This window comes from Hypanus sabinus, chromosome 18, assembly GCF_030144855.1.
Source record: "Hypanus sabinus isolate sHypSab1 chromosome 18, sHypSab1.hap1, whole genome shotgun sequence".
Lineage (NCBI taxonomy): Eukaryota > Metazoa > Chordata > Chondrichthyes > Myliobatiformes > Dasyatidae > Hypanus > Hypanus sabinus.
In genome coordinates, this window is record NC_082723.1 from 67,671,933 (window position 1) to 67,696,535 (window position 24,603).

The 24,603-nt window shown below is 51.5% G+C and overlaps 1 protein-coding gene across 3 annotated transcripts in view; it reads left to right on the plus strand.

Moving 5' to 3' along the window:
• The window catches only part of mmp17a (matrix metallopeptidase 17a), a 229,172-nt gene that overhangs the window by 200,751 nt on the left and 3,818 nt on the right, over positions 1–24,603 (plus strand). Inside the window, exon 10 of one of the 3 annotated variants that reach the window (XM_059994592.1) lies at positions 10,014–10,314. The exons of the other annotated variants lie outside the window; for them this stretch is intronic. Coding sequence (XP_059850575.1) covers positions 10,014–10,314 — 301 coding nt within the window. The remainder of the gene's footprint in view (positions 1–10,013; positions 10,315–24,603) is intronic. 3 annotated transcript variants of the gene reach the window in all.

Below are 24,603 nucleotides of genomic sequence, written 5' to 3' on the forward strand. Positions count from 1 at the left end.
AGTACCAGTGAACCGGGTTCAATTCCCATCACACGGTAGTGTAGTGGTTAGCACAACGGTTTACAGTACCAGTGACCCGGGTTCAATTCCCATCACACGGTAGTGTAGTGGTTAGCACAACGGTTTACAGTACCAGTGACCCGGGTTCAATTCCCATCACACGGTAGTGTAGCGGTTAGCACAATGTTTACAGTACCGGTGACCCGGGTTCAATTCCCATCACACGGTAGTGTAGTGGTTAGCACAACGTTTTACAGTACCGGTGACCCGTGTTCAATTCCCATCACATGGTAGTGTAGTGGTTAGCACAATGTTTACAGTACCAGTGACCCGGGTTCAATTCCCATCACACGGTAGTGTAGTGGTTAGCACAACGTTTTACAGTACCGGTGACCCGGGTTCAATTCCCATCACACGGTAGTGTAGTGGTTAGCACAACGGTTTACAGTACCAGTGACCTGGGTTCAATTCCCATCGCACGGTAGTGTAGTGGTTAGCACAACGGTTTACAGTACCAGTGACCTGGGTTCAATTCCCATCGCACTGTAGTGTAGTGGTTAGCACAACGTTTTACAGTACCGGTGACCCGGGTTCAATTCCCATCACACGGTAGTGTAGTGGTTAGCACAATGCTTTGCAGACCCAGTAACCCGGGTTCAGTTCCCATCACACGGTAGTGTAGTGGTTAGCACAACACTTTACAGTACCAGTGACCCGTGTTCAATTCCCATCACACGGTAGTGTAGTGGTTAGCACAATGGTTTACAGTACCAGTGACCCGGGTTCAATTCCCATCACACGGTAGTGTAGTGGTTAGCACAACACTTTACAGTACCAGAGACCCGGGTTCAATTCCCATCGCACGGTAGTGTAGTGGTTAGCACAATGCTTTACAGTACCAATGACCCTGGTTCAATTCCCATCGCATGGTAGTGTAGTGGTTAGCACAACGTTTTACAGTACCAGTGACCCGGGTTCAATTCCCATCACACGGTAGTGTAGTGGTTAGCACAACGGTTTACAGTACCAGTGACCCGGGTTCAATTCCCATCACACGGTAGTGTAGTGGTTAGCACAATGGTTTACAGTACCAGTGACCCAGGTTCAATTCCCATCACACAGCAGTGTAGTGGTTAGCACAACGTTTTACAGTTCCAGTGACCTGGGTTCAATTCCCATCACACGGTAGTGTAGTGTTTAGCACAACACTTTACAGTACCAGTGACCCGGGTTCAATTCCCATCACACGGTAGTGTAGTGGTTAGCATAACGTTTTACAGTACCAGTGACCCGGGTTCAATTCCCATCACACGGTAGTGTAGTGGTTAGCACAACGCTTTGCAGTACCAGTGACCTGGGTTCAATTCCCATCGCACGGTAGTGTAGTGGTTAGCACAACGGTTTACAGTACCAGTAACCCGGGTTCAATGCCCATCACATGGTAGTGTAGTGGTTAGCACAACGTTTTACAGTTCCAGTGACCCGGCTTCAATTCCCATCACACGGTAGTGTAGTGGTTAGCACAACGTTTTACAGTACCAGTGACCCGGGTTCAATTCCCATCGCACGGTAGTGTAGTGGTTAGCACAACGGTTTACAGTACCTGTGACCCGGGTTCGATTCCCATCACACGGTAGTGTAGTGGTTAGCACAACACTTTACAGTACCAGTGACCCGGGTTCAATTCCCATCACACGGTAGTGTAGTGGTTAGCACAATGGTTTACAATACCAGCAACCCGGGTTCAATTCCCATCACACGATAGTGTAGTGGTTAGCACAACGCTTTACAGTACCAGTGACCCGGGTTCAATTCCCATCACACAGTAGTGTAGTGGTTAGCACAACGGTTTACAGTACCAGTGACCTGTGTTCAATTCCCATCACACGGTAATGTAGCGGTTAGCACAATGGTTTACAGTACCAGTGACCCGGGTTCAATTCCCATCACACAGTAGTGTAGTGGTTAGCACAATGTTTTACAGTACCAGTGACCCGGGTTCAATTCCCATCGCACGGTAGTGTAGTGGTTAGCACAACGGTTTACAGTACCTGTGACCCGGGTTCGATTCCCATCACACGGTAGTGTAGTGGTTAGCACAACACTTTACAGTACCAGTGACCCGGGTTCAATTCCCATCACACGGTAGTGTAGTGGTTAGCACAACAGTTTACAGTACCAGCAACCCGGGTTCAATTCCCATCACACGATAGTGTAGTGGTTAGCACAACGCTTTACAGTACCAGTGACCCGGGTTCAATTCCCATCACACAGTAGTGTAGTGGTTAGCACAACACTTTACAGTACCAGTGACCCGGGTTCAATTCCCATCACACGGTAGTGTAGTGGTTAGCACAATGGTTTACAGTACCAGTGACCCGGGTTCAATTCCCATCGTACGGTAGTGTAGAGGTTAGCACAACACTTTACAGTACCAGTGACCCGGGTTCAATTCCCATCACACGGTAGTGTAGTGGTTAGCACAACACTTTACAGTACCAGTGACCCGGGTTCAATTCCCATCACACGGTAGTGTAGTGGTTAGCACAACGTTTTACAGTTCCAGTGACCCGGGTTCAATTCCCATCACACGGTAGTGTAGTGGTTAGCACAACGGTTTACAATACCAGTGACCCGGGTTCAATTCCCATCGCACGGTAGTGTAGTGGTTAGCACAACGGTTTACAGTACCAGTGACCCGGGTTTAATTCCCATCACACGGTAATGTAGTGGTTAGCACAACGCTTTACAGTACCAGTGACCCGGGTTCGATTCCCATCACACGGTAGTGTAGTGGTTAGCACAACACTTTACAGTACCAGTGACCCGGGTTCAATTCCCATCACATGGTAGTGTAGTGGTTAGCACAACGCTTTACAGTACCAGTGACCCGGGTTCAATTCCCATCACACGGTAGTGTAGTGGTTAGCACAACGGTTTACAGTACCAGTGACCCGGGTTCAATTCCCATCACACGGTAGTGTAGTGGTTAGCACAATGGTTTACAGTACCAGTGACCCGGGTTCAATTCCCATCGTACGGTAGTGTAGTGGTTAGCACAACGCTTTACAGTACCAGTGACCCGGGTTCAATTCCCATCACACAGTAGTGTAGTGGTTAGCACAATGTTTTACAGTACCAGTGACCCGGGTTCAATTCCCATCGCACGGTAGTGTAGTGGTTAGCACAACGGTTTACAGTACCTGTGACCCGGGTTCGATTCCCATCACACGGTAGTGTAGTGGTTAGCACAACACTTTACAGTACCAGTGACCCGGGTTCAATTCCCATCACACGGTAGTGTAGTGGTTAGCACAACAGTTTACAGTACCAGCAACCCGGGTTCAATTCCCATCACACGATAGTGTAGTGGTTAGCACAACGCTTTACAGTACCAGTGACCCGGGTTCAATTCCCATCACACAGTAGTGTAGTGGTTAGCACAACACTTTACAGTACCAGTGACCCGGGTTCAATTCCCATCACACGGTAGTGTAGTGGTTAGCACAATGGTTTACAGTACCAGTGACCCGGGTTCAATTCCCATCACACGGTAGTGTAGTGGTTAGCACAACACTTTACAGTACCAGTGACCCGGGTTCAATTCCCATCACACGGTAGTGTAGTGGTTAGCACAACGTTTTACAGTTCCAGTGACCCGGGTTCAATTCCCATCACACGGTAGTGTAGTGGTTAGCACAACGGTTTACAGTACCAGTGACCCGGGTTCAATTCCCATCGCACGGTAGTGTAGTGGTTAGCACAACGGTTTACAGTACCAGTGACCCGGGTTTAATTCCCATCACACGGTAATGTAGTGGTTAGCACAACGCTTTACAGTACCAGTGACCCGGGTTCGATTCCCATCACACGGTAGTGTAGTGGTTAGCACAACACTTTACAGTACCAGTGACCCGGGTTCAATTCCCATCACATGGTAGTGTAGTGGTTAGCACAACGCTTTACAGTACCAGTGACCCGGGTTCAATTCCCATCACACGGTAGTGTAGTGGTTAGCACAACGCTTTACAGTACCAGTGACCCGGGTTCAATTCCCATCACATGGTAGTGTAGTGGTTAGCACAACGCTTTACAGTACCAGTGACCCGGGTTCAATTCCCATCACACGGTAGTGTAGTGGTTAGCACAACGGTTTACAGTACCAGTGACCCGGGTTCAATTCCCATCACACGGTAGTGTAGTGGTTAGCACAATGGTTTACAGTACCAGTGACCCGGGTTCAATTCCCATCGTACGGTAGTGTAGTGGTTAGCACAAAGCTTTACAGTACCAGTGACCCGGGTTCAATTCCCATCACACGGTAGTGTAGTGGTTAGCACAACGTTTTACAGTACCAGTGACCCGGGTTCGATTCCCATCACACGGTAGTGTAGTGGTTAGCACAATGTTTACAGTACCGGTGACCCGGGTTCAATTCCCATCACACGGTAGTGTAGTGGTTAGCACAACGGTTTACAGTACCAGTGACCCGGGTTCAATTCCCATCACACGGTAGTGTAGTGGTTAGCACAATGGTTTACAGTACCAGTGACCCGGGTTCAATTCCCATCGTACGGTAGTGTAGAGGTTAGCACAACGGTTTACAGTACCAGTGAACCGGGTTCAATTCCCATCACACGGTAGTGTAGTGGTTAGCACAACGGTTTACAGTACCAGTGACCCGGGTTCAATTCCCATCACACGGTAGTGTAGTGGTTAGCACAATGGTTTACAGTACCAGTGACCCGGGTTCAATTCCCATCGTACGGTAGTGTAGTGGTTAGCACAACGCTTTACAGTACCAGTGACCCGGGTTCAATTCCCATCACACGGTAGTGTAGTGGTTAGCACAACGCTTTACAGTACCAGTGACCCGGGTTCAATTCCCATCACACGGTAGCGTAGTGGTTAGCACAATGGTTTACAGTACCGGTGACCCGGGTTCAATTCCCATCACACGGTAGTGTAGTGGTTAGCACAACGGTTTACAGTACCAGTGACCCGGGTTCAATTCCCATCACACGGTAGTGTAGTGGTTAGCACAACGCTTTACAGTACCAGTGACCTGGGTTCAATTACCATCGCACGGTAGTGTAGTGGTTAGCACAACGGTTTACAGTACCAGTGACCTGGGTTCAATTCCCATCACATGGTAGTGTAGTGGTTAGCACAATGGTTTACAGTACCAGTGACCCGGGTTCAATTCCCATCACACAGTAGTGTAGTGGTTAGCACAACGGTTTACAGTACCAGTGACCCGGGTTCAATTCCCATCACACGGTAGTGTAGTGGTTAGCACAACGGTTTACAGTACCAGTGACCCGGGTTCAATTCCCATCACTGCCTGTAAAAGCGTATGTATGCTCTCCCTGTGCCCACGTGGGTTTCCTCCAAGTGCTCTGGTTTCCTCCCACAGTCCAAAGATGGACTAGCTGGTAGGTTAATTGTCCCGTAATTAGGCTAGGGTTAAACCGGGGATTGCTGGGTAGCCAGGCTCGAAGGGTCAGAAGTGTCTACTCCACACTATATCTTAATAAATAAATAAAAAGGCTCCTCTCGGCTCATTGACCTCAGCATCACTCTCCCGTACTCTCCAACTTCCTGTAATTCTCTTAATCTTTACATTGTTGTCTCACAATAACAACCTTGTAGTCAACATCAGTGACACCAGGAAACTGACCTTCAGGAAGGGGAAATTGGGGGTGCACACAGCAGTCCTCATTGAGGGATCAGCAGTGGAAAGGGTGAGCAGTTTTGAATTCCTGGGTGTCAACATCTCTGAGGATCTATCCTGGGCTCAACCTATCGATGCAGTTACTAAGAAGGCACGACAGTGGCTGTACTTCATTTGGAGCTTGAGGGGATTCGGTCTGTCACCGCAGACACTCACAAATTTCTACAGATGTACCATGGAGAGCATTCTGACTGGCTGATCACCGTCTGGTATGGGGAGGGTTTGGAAAAAGCTGCAAAAATTGTAATAACAGTCAGCTCTATTGTGGGTGCCAGTCTCCCCAGAATCCAGCACACCTTCAGAAGGTGATGCCTCAAAAAGGAGTATCTGTCATTAAGGACCCCCATCACCCAGGACATGCCCTCATCATTGCTACCATCAGGGAGGAGGTACAGGAGCCTGAAGACACACACTCAGCGATTCAGGAACAGCTTCTTCCACACTGCCATCAGGGAGGAGGTACAGGAGCCTGAAGACACACACTCAGTGATTCAGGAACAGCTTCTTCCCCTCTGCCATCAGGGAGGAGGTACAGGAGCCTGAAGACACACACTCAGCGATTCAGGAACAGCTTCTTCCCCTCTGCCATCAGGGAGGAGGTACAGGAGCCTGCAGACACACACTCAGCGATTCAGGAACAGCTTCTTCCCATCTGCCATCAGGGAGGAGGTACAGGAGTCTGAAGACACACACTCAATGATTCAGGAACAGCTTCTTTCCCTCTGCCATCAGGGAGGAGGTACAGGACCCTGAACACACACACTCAATGATTCAGGAACAGCTTCTTCCCCTCTGCCATCAGGGAGGAGGTACAGGAGCCTGAAGACACACACTCAATGATTCAGGAACAGCTTCTTCCCCTCTGCCATCAGGGAGGAGGTACAGGAGCCTGAAGACACACACTCAGTGATTCAGGAACAGCTTCTTCCCCTCTGCCATCAGGGAGGAGGTACAGGAGCCTGAAGACACACACTCAATGATTCAGGAACAGCTTCTTCCCCTCTGCCATCAGGGAGGAGGTACAGGAGCCTGAAGACACACACTCAGTGATTCAGGAACAGCTTCTTCCCCTCTGCCATCAGGGAGGAGGTACAGGAGCCTGAAGACACACACTCAGCGATTCAGGAACAGCTTCTTCCCCTCTGCCATCAGGGAGGAGGTACAGGAGCCTGCAGACACACACTCAGCGATTCAGGAACAGCTTCTTCCCATCTGCCATCAGGGAGGAGGTACAGGAGTCTGAAGACACACACTCAATGATTCAGGAACAGCTTCTTCCCCTCTGCCATCAGGGAGGAGGTACAGGAGCCTGAAGACACACACTCAATGATTCAGGAACAGCTTCTTCCCCTCTGCCATCAGGGAGGAGGTACAGGAGCCTGAAGACACACACTCAGCGATTCAGGAACAGCTTCTTCCCCTCTGCCATCAGGGAGGAGGTACAGGAGCCTGAAGACACACACTCAACGATTCAGGAACAGCTTCTTCCCCTCTGCCATCCGATTCCTGAATGGACAATGAGCCTCACTACTTCTTATGTTTCTATTTTTGCACTACTTATTTTATTTAATTTTTATATGTATATTTATTGTAATTTATAGCATTTTTATGTACTGCACTATACTTCTGGTGCAAAACAACAGATTTCACAACATACTGTAGATCAGTGATAGTGAACCTGATTCTGAGTGACAAAGTTTAGAGTTAAAAATCGTCCCAGTTCCTGCAGGTAAAAGGTCCCTTCAAATCCACTAAAGTCTAGCTTTGCAGGTTGGGTGGGAAAGATAATGAACGGGAGATAAATTCAACTAAGACAGCTGGGATACAAAGCAGCACGCACACACAAAATACTGGAGGAACTCAGCAGGTCAGGCAGCGTCTTTGGAAATGAGTAAACAGTTGATGTTTCAGGCTGAGACCCTTCATCAGGCCTGGACAGGAAGGGGGAAGATGGCAAAATAAAAAGGTGGGGGAGGGGAAGGAGGACAAGCTAAAAGATGGTAGGTGAAGCCAGGTGGGTGGGAAAGATCAGGGGCTGAAGGGGAAGGAATCTGGTAGGAGAGGAGAGTGAATGATGGGAGAAAGGGAAGGAGGAGGGGACCCAAGGGAAGGTGATAGGCAGGTGAGGAGAAGGGGAGTGGGGAATTGAAGAAGAGGGAACGGGAAGAAAAAAAAAATATTGGAAGTTGGAGAAATCAATGTTCATGCCATCAGATTGGATACCCAGATGGAATATGAGCTGTTTCTCCTCCACCCTGAGAGTGGCTGGGTCAAGAGGAGGCCATGGACCAATGTGTCAGAATAGAATGGGGATAGAAATTAGAATGGATGGCTGAAAAAACCTCAATTTTCACAGCATACATCAATGATGTTAAACACGGGAGATTCTGCAGATGCTGGAAATCCAGGAAAGACACACAAAATGCTGGAGGAACTCAGCAAGTCAGGCAGCATCTATGGAGGGGAAAAATACCGTCTCTGGCCGAGACACTTCATCGAGACTGGAAAGGAAGGTGGAAGATGCCGGAATAAAAAGGTGGGGGGAGGGGAAGGAGGACAGGTTAAAAGGTGATAGGATGAAGCCGGATGGGTGGGAAAGACAAAAAGCTGGAGAGGATGGCATCTGATAGGAGAGGAGAGTGGACCATAGGAGAAAGGGAAGGAGGAGGGGCACCAGGGGGAGGTGAGGGGCAGGTGAGGAGAAGAGCTAAGAGGCCAGAGTGGGGAATAGAAGAAGGAAGGGGAGGGGGAGGGGATAAAAACTGGAAGTTGATGTTGATGCCATCGGATTGGAGGTTACCTAGACGGAATATGAGGTGTTGCTCCTCCACCCAGAGTGTGGACTCATCATTATTTCATTCTCGTTTACACTTATATACCGGAAATGCCACTACACATCCTGAGTGAATGATACCTGCTGGATCCTGGAAGCCAGTCTGGGCCTAGGACCCGATGGTGAGCGGTGTGGCAGGGGATTAATAGACAATAGACAATAGGTGCAGAAGTAGACCATTTGGCCCCTCGAGTCTGCACTGCCATTCTGAGATCATGGCTGATCATTCACTACCAATACCCAGTCCCTGCCTTGTCCCCATATCCCTTGATTCCCCTATCCATCAGATATCTATCTAGCTCCTTCTTGAAAGCATCCAGAGAATTGGCCTCCACCGTCTTCCGAGGCAGCGCATTCCACACCTCCACAACTCTCTGGGAGAAGAAGCTCTTCCTCAACTCTGTTTTAAATCACTGACCTCTTATTCTCAATCCATGCCCTCTGGTACTGGACTCTCCCAACATCTGGAACATATTTCCTGCCTCAATCCTATCAAATCCTTTAATTATCTTAAACGTTTCAATCAGATCCCCTCTCAATCTCCTCAATTCCAGCGTGTACAAGCCCAATCTCTCCAATCTCTCTGCGTAAGACAGCCCTGCCATCCCAGGAATCAACCTAGTGAATCTACGCTGCACTTCCTCAATTGCCAGAATGTCCTTCCTTAAACCTGGAGACCAAAACTGTACACAATATTCCAGGTGTGGTCTCACCAGGGCCCTGTACAAATGCAAAAGGACATCCTTGCTCTTGTACTCAATTCCCCTTGTAACAAAGGCCAACATTTCATTTGCCCTCTTCACTGCCTGTTGCACTTGCTCATTCACCTTCATTGACTGGTGAACTAGGACTCCTAGGTCTCTTTGCATTTCTCCCTTACCTAACTCTACACCGTTCAGACAATACTCTGCCCTCTTGTTCCTGCTTCCAAAGTGGATAACTTCACATTTATTCACATTGAATGACATCTGCCAAGTATCTGCCCACTCACCCAGCCTATCCAAGTCCCCCTGTATTCTCCTAACGTCCTCTTCGCATGTCACACTGCCACCCAGTTTAGTATCGTCAGCAAACTTGCTGATATAGTTTTCAATGCCCTCACCAATGTATCAGTGAAAAACTGCACAGCACGACTGAAGGGCTTTGGTCAGAGCCCCTTCTTCAGGACTGGAAAAGGTGGGGGAAGAAGCTAGAAATTCAGGAAATATGATTCTGGCCTCTGGCCTCTTTCTTTCGTGTCCTGACGAAGGGTCTCAGCCCGAAACTGTTTATTCCCTTGCACAGGATCCACCTGACCTGCTGAGTTCCTCCAGCGTTTTGTGTGTGTTGCTCTGGATTTGCAGCATCTGCAGGAACTCTGGTACTTAAGAGGTACGAGGTGTTGAGTGTTTGACGTGAGGTGTATTGAACATCATCTGTACCTTTCACCTCTGGCTGTCCCACCAGGTGCCACCTATTTCTTCAAGGGGACAGACTACTGGAGGGTGACTCACAGTAACATGGAGGTGGACCCTGGATTCCCGCAGTCGGTCGCCAAGGACTGGCTGGCATGCAGCGAGATGCAGGCAGACGCTTCAAGCTCAGATCGGGCTCAGTCCCGCCCTCGAACTGCCCCCAGTCACCAGGGCGAGGCCGGCGAGAGGGGAAACTGCTCCTGTGCATCCGCGGCTGAGGCGCCTGGACCGGCGGCTGCGCTGAGACGGAAGCTGGTGCTCGCAGTCGTGCTTGCGGTCTCGGTCTGCCTTGGGTTGGTATAACGGGGCATGGTCGGTGCCAGCCGATAAGCTTCACGCGCAGCAGTCTCGGGGAGAATTAACCCTCACTGCCTGGCTTGGGCACTTTGCGAAGTTGGGCGGATCATCAGAACGAAGATTGCCACCAGCACTGAGTGACCTTGGCATGGATTCAGAGGGAAGTCACGTTTCCAACAAAACGATTCTGCAGAAGTGTGCTTTGCCATCAGTGAAATTTCAGACACTTTATTTTTATAAGTCAGAATAGAAACAATGTCAAGGATCCTCCCTTTGGTTGAAATTGCTCTGCCTGCCCCAAAGTTAAACACACTAGAATTGTTTATATACACGTATAAGATTTTTCCACTCACTAGCCAAAGCATTACTTTTTGTTTGGCTCTGTGCGGTAGGGGGCTGTATTCAGGCAGTGAGGGTAATGACAGAAGTCTGCACGTGTCCGGAGATAGCTCGGGGTGGGGGTAGATAACACTGCGAGACCACAGGAATGTGGGTACTGTGTGCCCACCTCCCGCCTTGCTCACTGACCCAGACTGACTCCCGTCCGAAAATTTTATAATTGATCAGAATAATATAATCGAATTATTTATTTATTCTTGGTGCCTGCTGTTTACTGTCAGGTCTGGGTCAAAAATATATAACAGGGAATGTGAGGCACTGGACATGACTCCCCAGCAGGCCATTTTAAATTACTTTCTGGGCTGCGTCCAGCAGGTGCTCCATATTCCGGATAGGATGAAAACAGTCAGGTCAGGCAGCATCCGTGGAGAGGGGAACAGGTCTGAGTGAGTGGGGCAGGAGGAGGGGGTGAGGGGTGGACAGGACAAAGGGGATCTGTGATGGGGTGCGGTCAGGGTTACCCAGATGAACTGTCTGGTTACTAGATTAGAGGGGGGCAGGATTTAAACCGTAAGACTTTGGGGGCAGAATTAGGCCATTCAGATCATAGAATTGTTGCTTTGATTTGCAAGGGTTCGAGGCTGAATTGAAATCTGGAACGCTAGATTGGATGATGCTCTTCCACAGTCCTCGGGGGAAGTCCTTTTAGAATGGAGATGAGGAGGACTTCCTCTGGCCAGAGGGTGCTGAATCTGTGGGATTAATTGCCACAGATGGCTGTGGAGGCCAAGTCATTGGGTACATTTAAAGTGGAGGTTGATGGGTTCTTGATTTGACAGGGCATCAAAGGTTACGGGAGAAGGCAGGAGAATGGAGTTGAGAGGGATAATAAATCAGCCATGATGGAATGGTGGAGTAGGGCTGAATGGCCCAATTCTGCTTCTATATCTGCCATTCAATCGATTTGGAGAGGGAGAGAGTGTTTCTGGGATTTGATTTCATATTCCAAGTCACTGTTAGTCTATTTCCTTGGGGCTACGGTACTCTAACTGAGGTGCCCTCCAGCTCGTTCTTTATCCCTACACTGAGTCTGAACGTCCTCACTTCCCCAAGCAGCACAGCAGACTTGGGTGCAGCCATCACCTCCCTGAGCTGGGCCAATTCAGGGTCTTCCGGAAGGGCTGGGGGCGATCCGCAGACACATCCGGGCCAGAGCAGCGAGCGTAGCAGATTGCAGTCAACCCCCAACTCTCACAGTCACTTCTCAACCCCAGATTAATTCTTTAATTAACTTAATTCTCCAAGTGACCAACTCGTTTGCCCAGGTCACCTTTCCAGATTATGGACAGGCATCCAGTACACTGAATTCTCCACCCTCAGCCCACTGTACCTTTTCTCTCTTCCCCTGATCCACCAAGATACTCCCATACACGAACCCAGCCCCCACATCACCTGTCCCCTTCAGCACCCCCACCCTCTACATCTGCCCATCACCCACACACTCCTTCTATGGGTCCCCACCCTCACTTCGTTTCATTCTCCGCATCCCTCTCTGGTCAGATCCCACCTTCTGCAGCTCTGTCACCTGGATCCACCCATCATCTCCCAGCCTCTGTCACTATTCACACTCTCCCTCCTTCATCTGCCTACCATCCCTCCTCACCTGGATCCACTCATCTCCTCCCAGCCTCTGTCACTATTCCCACTCTCCCTCCTTCATCTGCCTACCATCCCTCCTCACCTGGATCCACTCATCTCCTCCCAGCCTCTGTCACTATTCCCACTCTCCCTCCTTCATCTGCCTACCATCCCTCCTCACCTGGATCCACTCATCACCTCCCAGCCTCTGTCACCGTTCCCACTCTCCCTCCTCCATCTGCCTACCATCCCTCCTCACCCGGATCCACTCATCACCTCCCAGTCTCTGTCACCGTTCCCACTCTCCCTCCTCCATCTGCCTACCCTCCCTCCTCACCCGGATCCACCCATCACCTCCCAGTCTCTGTCACTATTCCCACTCTCCCTCCTCCATCTGCCTACCCTCCCTCCTCACCTGGATCCACCCATCACCTCCCAGCCTCTGTCACTATTCCCACTCTCCCTCCTCCATCTGCCTACACTCCCTCCTCACCCGGATCCACCCATCACCTCCCAGTCTCTGTCACTATTCCCACTCTCCCTCCTCCATCTGCCTACCACTCCTTCTCACCCGGATCCACCCATCACCTCCCAGTCTCTGTCACTATTCCCACTCTCCCTCCTCCATCTGCCTACCCTCCCTCCTCACCCGGATCCACCCATCACCTCCCAGTCTCTGTCACTATTCCCACTCTCCCTCCTCCATCTGCCTACCACTCCTTCTCACCCGGATCCACCCATCACCTCCCAGTCTCTGTCACTATTCCCACTCTCCCTCCTCCATCTGCCTACCCTCCCTCCTCACCTGGATCCACCCATCACCTCCCAGCCTCTGTCACCGTTCCCACTCTCCCTCCTCCATCTGCCTACCCTCCCTCCTCACCCGGATCCACCCAACACCTCCCAGTCTCTGTCACTATTCCCACTCTCCCTCCTCCATCTGCCTACCACTCCTTCTCACCCGGATCCACCCATCACCTCCCAGTCTCTGTCACTATTCCCACTCTCCCTCCTCCATCTGCCTACCCTCCCTCCTCACCTGGATCCACCCATCACCTCCCAGCCTCTGTCACCGTTCCCACTCTCCCTCCTCCATCTGCCTACCCTCCCTCCTCACCCGGATCCACCCAACACCTCCCAGTCTCTGTCACTATTCCCACTCTCCCTCCTCCATCTGCCTACCACTCCTTCTCACCCGGATCCACCCATCACCTCCCAGTCTCTGTCACTATTCCCACTCTCCCTCCTCCATCTGCCTACCCTCCCTCCTCACCCGGATCCACCCATCAGCTCCCAGTCTCTGTCACCATTCCTACTCTCCCTCCTCCATCTGCCTACCATCCCTCCTCACCCGGATCCACCCATCACCTCCCAGCCTCTGTTACTATTCCCACTCTCCCTCCTCCATCTGCCTACCCTCCCTCCTCACCCGGATCCACCCATCACCTCCCAGCCTCTGTTACTATTCCCACTCTCCCTCCTCCATCTGCCTACCCTCCCTCCTCACCCGGATCCACCCATCACCTCCCAGTCTCTGTCACCGTTCCCACTCTCCCTCCTCCATCTGCCTACCCTCCCTCCTCACCCGGATCCACCCATCACCTCCCAGCCTCTGTCACTATTCCCACTCTCCCTCCTCCATCTGCCTACCCTCCCTCCTCACCCGGATCCACCCATCACCTCCCAGTCTCTGTCACTATTCCCACTCTCCCTCCTCCATCTGCCTACCACTCCTTCTCACCCGGATCCACCCATCACCTCCCAGTCTCTGTCACTATTCCCACTCTCCCTCCTCCATCTGCCTACCCTCCCTCCTCACCCGGATCCACCCATCACCTCCCAGCCTCTGTCACCGTTCCCACTCTCCCTCCTCCATCTGCCTACCCTCCCTCCTCACCCGGATCCACCCATCACCTCCCAGCCTCTGTCACCATTCCCACTCTCCCTCCTCCATCTGCCTACCACTCCTCCTCACCCAGATCCACTCATCACCTCCCAGCCTCTGTCACCATTCCCACTCTCCCTCCTCCATCTGCCTACCCTCCCTCCTCACCCGGATCCACCCATCACCTCCCAGCCTCTGTCACCGTTCCCACTCTCCCTCCTCCATCTGCCTACCATCCCTCCTCACCCGGATCCACCCATCACCTCCCACCCTCTGTCACCGTTCCCACTCTCCCACCTCCATCTGCCTACCCTCCCTCCTCACCTGGATCCACTCATCTCCTCCCAGCCTCTGTCACTATTCCCAATCTCCCTCCTCCATCTGCCTACCCTCCCTCCTCACCCGGATCCACCCATCACCTTCCAGTCTCTATCACTATTCCCACTCTCCCTCCTCCATCTGCCTACCATCCCTCCTCACCTGGATCCACTCATCTCCTCCCAGCCTCTGTCACCATTCCCACTCTCCCTCCTCCATCTGCCTACCATCCCTTCCCACCCGGATCCACCCATCACCTCCCAGTCTCTCTCACTATTCCCACTCTCCCTCCACCATCTGCCTACCATCCCTCCTCACCTGGATCCACCCATCACCTCCCAGTCTCTGTCACTATTCCCACTCTCCCTTCTCCATCTGCCTACCCTCCCTCCTCACCCGGATCCACCCATCACCTCCCAGCCTCTGTCACCGTTCTCACTCTCCCTCCTCCATCTGCCTACCGCTCCTCCTCACCCGGAATCACTCATCACCTCCCAGCCTCTGTCACCATTCCCACTCTCCCTCCTCCATCTGCCTACCATCCCTCCTCACCCGGATCCACCCATCACCTCCCAGCCTCTGTCACTATTCCCACTCTCCCTCCTCCATCTGCCTACCATCCCTCCTCACCCGGATCCACCCATCACCTCCCAGTCTCTGTCACTATTCCCACTCTCCCTCCTCCATCTGCCTACACTCCCTCCTCACCCGGATCCACCCATCACCTCCCAGTCTCTGTCACTATTCCCACTCTCCCTCCTCCATCTGCCTACCACTCCTCCTCACCCAGATCCACTCATCACCTCCCAGCCTCTGTCACCGTTCCCACTCTCCCTCCTCCATCTGCCTACCCTCCCTCCTCACCCGGATCCACCCATCACCTCCCAGCCTCTGTCACCGTTCCCACTCTCCCTCCTCCATCTGCCTACCATCCCTCCTCACCCGGATCCACCCATCACCTCCCACCCTCTGTCACCGTTCCCACTCTCCCACCTCCATCTGCCTACCCTCCCTCCTCACCTGGATCCACTCATCACCTCCCAGCCTCTGTCACCGTTCTCACTCTCCCTCCTCCATCTGCCTACCGCTCCTCCTCACCCGGAATCACTCATCACCTCCCAGCCTCTGTCACCATTCCCACTCTCCCTCCTCCATCTGCCTACCATCCCTCCTCACCCGGATCCACCCATCACCTCCCAGCCTCTGTCACTATTCCCACTCTCCCTCCTCCATCTGCCTACCATCCCTCCTCACCCGGATCCACCCATCACCTCCCAGCCTCTGTCACCATTCTCACTCTCCCTCCTCCATCTGCCTACCGCTCCTCCTCACCCGGATTCACTCATCACCTCCCAGCTTCTGTCACCATTCCCACTCTCCCTCCTCCATCTGCCTACCATCCCTCCTCACCCGGATCCACCCATCACCTCCCAGCCTCTGTCACTATTCCCACTCTCCCTCCTCCATCTGCCTACCCTCCCTCCTCACCCGGATCCACCCATCACCTCCCAGCCTCTGTCACCATTCCCACTCTCCCTCCTCCATCTGCCTACCATCCCTCCTCACCCCGATCCACCCATCACCTCCCAGCCTCTGTCACCGTTCCCACTCTCCCTCCTCCATCTGCCTACCACTCCTCCTCACCCAGATCCACTCATCACCTCCCAGCCTCTGTCACCGTTCCCACTCTCCCTCCTCCATCTGCCTACCATCCCTCCTCACCCGGATCCACCCATCACCTCCCAGCCTCTGTCACCGTTCCCACTCTCCCTCCTCCATCTGCCTACCATCCCTCCTCACCCGGATCCACCCATCACCTCCCACCCTCTGTCACCGTTCCCACTCTCCCACCTCCATCTGCCTACCCTCCCTCCTCACCTGGATCCACTCATCTCCTCCCAGCCTCTGTCACTATTCCCAATCTCCCTCCTCCATCTGCCTACCCTCCCTCCTCACCCGGATCCACCCATCACCTCCCAGTCTCTCTCACTATTCCCACTCTCCCTCCTCCATCTGCCTACCATCCCTCCTCACCTGGATCCACTCATCTCCTCCCAGCCTCTGTCACCATTCCCACTCTCCCTCCTCCATCTGCCTACCATCCCTTCCCACCCGGATCCACCCATCACCTCCCAGTCTCTCTCACTATTCCCACTCTCCCTCCTCCATCTGCCTACCATCCCTCCTCACCTGGATCCACCCATCACCTCCCAGTCTCTGTCACTATTCCCACTCTCCCTTCTCCATCTGCCTACCCTCCCTCCTCACCCGGATCCACCCATCACCTCCCAGCCTCTGTCACCGTTCTCACTCTCCCTCCTCCATCTGCCTACCGCTCCTCCTCACCCGGATTCACTCATCACCTCCCAGCCTCTGTCACCATTCCCACTCTCCCTCCTCCATCTGCCTACCATCCCTCCTCACCCGGATCCACCCATCACCTCCCAGCCTCTGTCACTATTCCCACTCTCCCTCCTCCATCTGCCTACCCTCCCTCCTCACCTGGATCCACCCATCACCTCCCAGCCTCTGTCACCATTCCCACTCTCCCTCCTCCATCTGCCTACCATCCCTCCTCACCCCGATCCACCCATCACCTCCCAGCCTCTGTCACCGTTCCCACTCTCCCTCCTCCATCTGCCTACCCTCCCTCCTCACCCGGATCCACCCATCACCTCTCAGCCTCTGTCACCATTCCCACTCTCCCTCCTCCATCTGCCTACCATCCCTCCTCACCTGGATCCACCCATCATCTCCCAGTCTCTGTCACTATTCCCACTCTCCCTCCTCCATCTGCCTACCATCCCTCCTCACCCGGATCCACCCATCAACTCCCAGTCTCTGTCACTATTCCCACTCTCCCTCCTCTATCTGCCTACCCTCCCTCCTCACCCGGATCCACCCATCACCTCCCAGCCTCTGTCACCGTTCCCACTCTCCCTCCTCCATCTGCCTACCACTCCTCCTCACCCGGATCCACCCTTCACCTCCCAACCTCTGTTACTGTTCCCACTCTCCCTCCTCCATCTGCCTACCATCCCCCCTCACCCGGATCCACCCATCACCTCCCAGCCTCTGTCACCGTTCCCACTCTCCCTCTTCCATCTGCCTACCATCCCTCCTCACCTGGATCCACCCATCACCTCCCAGTCTCTGTCACTATTCCCACTCTCCCTCCTCCATCTGCCTACCCTCCCTCCTCACCCGGATCCACCCATCACCTCCCAGCCTCTGTTACTATTCCCACTCTCCCTCCTCCATCTGCCTACCATCCCTCCTCACCCGGATCCACCCATCACCTCCCAGTCTCTGTCACTATTCCCACTCTCCCTCCTCCATCTGCCTACACTCCCTCCTCACCCGGATCCACCCATCACCTCCCAGTCTCTGTCACTATTCCCACTCTCCCTCCTCCATCTGCCTACCATCCCTCCTCACCTGGATCCACCCATCACCTCCCAGCCTCTGTCACCATTCCCACTCTCCCTCCTCCATCTGCCTACCATCCCTCCTCACACTCATCACCTCCCAGCTCTCTCACGGTTCCCACTCTCCCTCCTCCATCTGCCTACACTCCCTCCTCACCCGGATCCACCCATCACCTCCCAGTCTCTGTCACCGTTCCCACTCTCCCTCCTCCATCTGCCTACCACTCCTCCTCACCCAGATCCACTCATCACCTCCCAGCCTCAGTCACCATTCCCACTCTCCCTCTTCCATCTGCCTACCCTCCCTCCTCACCCGGATCCACCCATCACCTCCCAGCCTCTGTCACCGTTCCCACTCTCCCTCCTCCATCTGCCTACCATCCCTCCTCACCCGGATCCACCCATCACCTCCCACCCTCTGTCACCGTTCCCACTCTCCCACCTCCATCTGCCTACCATCCCTCCTCACCCGGATCCACCCATCACCTCCCAGCCTCTGTTACTATTCCCACTCTCCCTCCTCCATCTGCCTACCCTCCCTCCTCACCCGGATCCACCCATCACCTCCCAGTCTCTGTCACCGTTCCCACTCTCCCTCCTCCATCTGCCTACCATCCCTCCTCACCCGGATCCACCCATCACCTCCCAGCCTCTGTCACCGTTCCCACTCTCCCTCCTCCATCTGCCTACCCTCCCTCCTCACCCGGATCCACCCATCACCTCCCAGTCTCTCTCACTATTCCCACTCTCCCTCCTCCATCTGCCTACCCTCCCTCCTCACCCGGATCCACTCATCACCTCCCAGTCTCTGTCACTATTCCCACTCTCCCTCCTCCATCTGCCTACCACTCCTCCTCACCTGGATCCACCCATCACCTCCCAGTCTCTGTCACTATTCCCACTCTCCCTCCTCCATCTGCCTACCACTCCTCCTCACCTGGATCCACCCATCACCTCCCAGTCTCTGTCACTATTCCCACTCTCCCTCCTCCATCTGCCTACCATCCCTCCTCACCTGGATCCTCCCATCACCTCCCAGATCCTGCTCCAACCCTAACCCCTCATCTCTTTTCTGTCTGTCAATCCTGATGAAGAGTCTTGACTGTCCGCTTTCCTCTACGGAAGCAGCCTGACCTGCCGAGTTCCTCCAGCGTTTCATCAATGTTGCTCCGGAGTCCACCATCTGCAGGCTTTTGTGTTTCAACCTAATAAGCACGTTGACCACCTTAGCTTCTGAGACCTAGACGGTGACGTAGCTGGTAGCAGGGTGCTGTTACAGTTCGGAGTTCGATGCTGGCGCCCTCTGTACCTCCTCTCCTGAAAGGGGGCTTTTCCTCCGGGTGGCCCAGCTTCCTCCCACCGTCCAACGACGTCCCGGTTATTAGATTCATTGGTCATTGTGAATTGACCCGCGATTACGGGGGGGGGGGGGAACGTGGGGGGAAACTTCTTCACTCAGAGGGTGGTGAGAGTGTGGAACAAACACCAGCAGGAGAGGTGCGCGTGAGCTCATTTTCAACGTTTAAGAGAAGTTTGGGTACGTACATGGTTGGGAGGGGTATGGAAGGCAGGTCCTGGTGCAGGTCGATGGGAGTGGACTGTTTAAATTGTTTGGCATGGACTAGATGGGCCGAATGGCCTGTTTCTGTGCTGTACTTTTCTATGACTCTAAGGTTGCAGTAAACAGGCCTTTCGCCAAATCCTCCTGAATCTCCTGGGCGATTTTATTTCTGCAGAAGTCTGTATACATTCTAAACCATTCCATGAAAGTGAGCTTGCAACTGTAGGTATTGGCGGATTATCTGAGCTTCAGGGGCAGCCCCCACCTTTGCCCTCATCCAGCAGGGGTGGGTATCTGCCAAATGGGATGATCTTAGGTCAGCCCAGTTGTGTTTTCCTGCGTCATCCTCAAAGCGTATCATCGGGAACTCAAACCATTACATTGCAGTGTGACAATCAAATTAACTTAATATTAGAATATTAAGTTCTAATGTATTATAATATTTATTATTACTGATCATCGCGATACCCAGTTGTTCGTCCATGACAAAAAGTCATCTTTGTTTTTTGATGGTGGATCAGCAGTGTCAGATCAGGGTCTGCTGCCTTTCCATGGTCATTAACAGAGACATAGACCAGTGCAGCACAGGAACAGGCCATTTGGCCCACAATGTTGTGCTGTACCAGCTAGAAAGCAATTCAAAAATACCCAGACACTAATCCCTCCCACCTACACCATGTCCTTATCCCTCCATCTTCCTCACATCCATGTGCCCGTCCAAACGACTCTGAAAAGCCTCTAATGGGTTTGCCTCTACCATCACACCCAGCAGGGCATTCCAGACGTCCACCACTCTCTGAGTAAAAAACTTAACCCTCACATCCCCCTTGAACCTACCCCCTCTCACCGTCAATGCATACCCTCTGGTATTAGATATTTCAACCCTGGGAAACAGATACCCCCTGTCCACTCTGTCCGTGCCTCTCATCATTTTATTAACCTCTATCAGATCTCCCCTCGGCCTCCGACACTCCAGAGAAAACAACCCAAGTTTATCCAGCCTCTCATTACACACGCCCTCTGAACCAGGCAGCATCCTGGTGAACCTCTTCTGCCCCCCTCTCCAAAGCCTCGACATCCTTCCTTCAGTGGGGAGACCAGACCTGGCATTGAGACTCTGCGGCCAGAGATGTCAGGCCAGGGCCTATGGGACTGAGGTGTGGGAGAGTCAGCGGAGGGAGGCTGGCTGACTCTTCCTGCTTAAGTTAGTGGATTAGTGAGTAGAGAGCTGAAGACATGGGTGCAAATCCCACCAATGCATCTGGAGAATTCAGAGACTCTGCTGACGATGAAGTTGGGAGCATTATGTATTCTTTTGGAGGAACTCATGCACTGTCTGATGAGTCCAGAATAGCTTTATTGGTCACATGTACATTGAAACACACAGTGAAATGTGTCATTTGCATCAACGGCCCACACGGTCCGGGGATGTGCTTCGGGCAAGTGTTGCCAACCGTCCAGTGCCAGCGTAGCATGCCCGCAACTCACTAATCCTCACCCGTACACCTCTGGACTGTGGGAGGAAACTGGAGCACCTGGTGGAAACTCACACCGTCATGAGGATTACGTGCAAACTTGTCGCAGACTGTAGCAGGAACTGAACCCCAATCGGTGGTCTTTATAAAGCGTTGTACATCACCGTGCTGCAGTCCCCGTACCATTTGAGTGTTGCCTCTAGTTTTAGACTCCCCAGCCCGGCGATAAAAATGGTGACCGTCGACCTTATCCACTGCAAAGGCAGTAGATTCTTCGTCTGCGACTGCAGCAGTGGCCACTCTCCTGTATGTGTTCACCAGAGTGTGTAAGCCGCCCCCAGCACATCCTTGTCACACATATAGTGCCTATAAAAAGCAATCACACCACCCCCCCCAACCACCACCGCCTTGGAAATTTTCATGGTTTATTGTTTTACAACATTGAATCACAGTGGATTTAATTTGGCTTTTTTGACACTGATCAACAGAAAAAGACTCTTTTGTGTCAAAGTAAAAACATCTCTACAAAGTGATCTAAATTAATTACAAATATAAAACACAAAATAATTGATTACACAAGTGTTCGTCCCTTTAATATGACACACCAAATCATCACTGGAGCAGTCAATTGATTTTAGAAGTTACATAATTAGATAAATGGAGATCACCGTGTGCAGTCAAGGTGATTGTAGTAAAAACACACCTGTGTCTGGAAGGTCCAACTGCTGGTGAGTCAGTACCTTGGCAAAAACTACACCGTGAAGACAGAAGAACACTCCAAGCAACTCTGCAAAAAGATTATTGAAAAGCATAAGTCAGGAGATGGATACAAGAAAATTTCCAAGTCACTGAATATCCCTTGGAGTACAGTTAAGTCAATCATCATGAAATAGAAAGAATATGGCACAGTTGTAAATCTGCCTGGAGCAGGCCATCCTCAAATATTGAGTGACCGTGCAAGAAAGGGACAAGTGATGGAGGCCACCAAGAGACCTAAGACAGCTCTGGAGGAGTCACAAATTTCAGTGGCTGAGGTGGGAGAGTGGCAAAGAGAAAGCCACTGGTGAAAAAAACTCACATAAAATCTCAGCTTGCCAGGAGGCATGTGGGAGACTCTGAAATCAGCTGGAAGAAGGTTATATGGTCTGATGAAACCAAAATTCAGCTTTTTGAACATCAGACTAAATGCTATGTTTGGCATAAGATGCACACCGCACATCATCAAAAACACACCATCCCTACCGTGAAGTATGATGGTGGCTGCATCACGCTGTGGGGATGCTTCACTGCAACAGGTCCTGGAAGGCTTGTGAAGGTAGAGGGGAAAATGAATGCAGCAAAGTACAGGGAAATCCTGGAGGAAAACCTGATGCAGTCTGCAAGAGAACTGTGACTTGGGAGAAGATTTGTTTTCCAGCAAGACAATGACCACAAGCATAAAGCCAAAGCTAGACAGGAATGGCTTAAAAACAGCAAAGTTAATGTCCTGGAGTGGCCAAGTTCAGAGTCCAGACCTCAATCCAATTGAGAGTTTGTGGCTGGAATTAAAAGGGCTGTTCACTCATGATCCCCATGCAATCTAACAGAGCTTGAGCAATTTTGTAAAGAAGAATGGGGAAAAATTGCTGTGTCCGGATATGCAAAGCTGATAGAGACCGATTCACACAGACTCAAGGCTGTAATTGGTGCCAAAGGTGCATTTATTAAATATTGACGAAGGGGGTGAATACTTATCCAATCAATTATTTTGCATTTTGTATTTTGTGATTAATTTAGATCACTTTGTAGAGATGTGTTTTCACTTTGACACAGAAGAGTCTTTTTCTGTTGATCAGTGTGAAAAATGCCGACTTAAATCCACTGTGATTCAATGTTGTAAAAACAATAAAACATGAACACTTCTGGGGGGGGGTGAACGCTTTTTACAGGGCACTACATCGAAACTTTGACACGTGGAGTGGAATGCATCATTTGTGTCTACCAAGATGTACTGGTTGGTAGGTTAGTTGGTCATCGTAAATTGTCCTATGATTAGACTGGGGTTAGAAGCTCAAAGGTCTGGAAGGACGTATTCCATGCTGCATCTCAATAAATAAAACACACGATCTAAGGATTGTTCTGGGGCAGCCTGCAAATGTCACCATGCCAACATAACATTTCCACAACTCACTAACCCTAACCCGTACTGCAGATCTTTGGAGTGTGGGAAGAAACCGGAACGCCCAGAGGAAGCCGACATGGTCACAAAGAGAATGTACAAACTCCTTAGAGACAGCAGCAGAACCAAACCTGGGATGCCTGCACCGTAAAGCCTTATGCTAACCGCCGTGACGTCAGTAAAGGGTCTCCACCTGAAACATCGACCGTCCACTTCCTTCCACAGATGCTCTCAGACCTGCTCAGTTCTTCCAGCTTTTTGCTTTCAGCTGGCGAGTTTAATTGGTTATAAGACTTGGCACAGAGACATAGAAACTCCCAGATTGTTTAGTAATGGTTTATCATTATTACATGGTCACAGTTCAAAGTAAGTTTTATTATCAAAGTACATATATGTCACCAAATACAACCCTGAGATTCATTTTCCTGTGGGCATACTGGGTAAATCTATAGAATAGTGACTATAACAGGATCAGTGAAAGATCAACCAGAGTGCAGAAAGCAACAAACTGTGCAAATGCAAATATAAGTAAATTGCAATAAATAACGAGAACATGAGATGAAGAGTCCTTGAAAGTGAGTCCATAGGTTGTGGGAACATTTTAGTGATGGGCTGAGAGAAGTTATTCACACTGGTTCAAGAGCCTGATGGATGAGGGTAGTAACTATTCCTGAAACTAGTGGTGTGAGTCCCGGGGCTCTTGTACCCTCTTCCTGATTTGCCAAGATTCAATTAAAAACTTGTCTTGCACTTCTGTTGATACAGATCAAATCATTACACAATGCATTGAGGCCGAACAAGGCCAAACAATAATGATGCAGAATAGTACTCATAATAGAAGCGATGAATGAACTGTTTTGTAGATCCCAGCTATTTAGTTTTTAAGATTCAGATTTATTTATCACATGTGCATTGAAACATACAGTGCATTAGCAACTAACACAACAAATTGATGTACTGGGGGCAGCCCGCCAAGAGTCACCACACATTCTGGTGTCAGTATAGTGTGCTGGTCATGTTCAACAACAGGGCAGTGGAACAAAACGAGGCCCTATGCCACTCTCCCACCCGCCTGCCCCCACGCTCACATAAACACACAAAGGCACTCAATGCCGGGGAGGCCTCTAGAATTGCCGATGTTAGTCCTCAGCCCAGAGAAGAAAACTTGCTGTCTTCTCCTGCTCTGGCCTACATGCGACTCCAGACCCAGCGGCCTGATTGATGCCCAGTTTACGGGTGGGCACAAAATGCCGGAGATCCCAGAAGTAAATCCTGAAGAGGGATTCAGATTAGGTGGATAGTTAAGAGGAGGATACAGATATTATTTTTTATTTTCTTGCCTCTCAATATCTGGTGAGATATGTGCTTTTGTGTGATTTTTAAGGCATCCTTCACCACACTTTTGAAGGGTTTTGTTTGGCTTGGGGGAGGTTGTGAGCTGAGAGAGCCAGTGGCCCTGTCGAGGCAGCGTTCGGGAGATGAC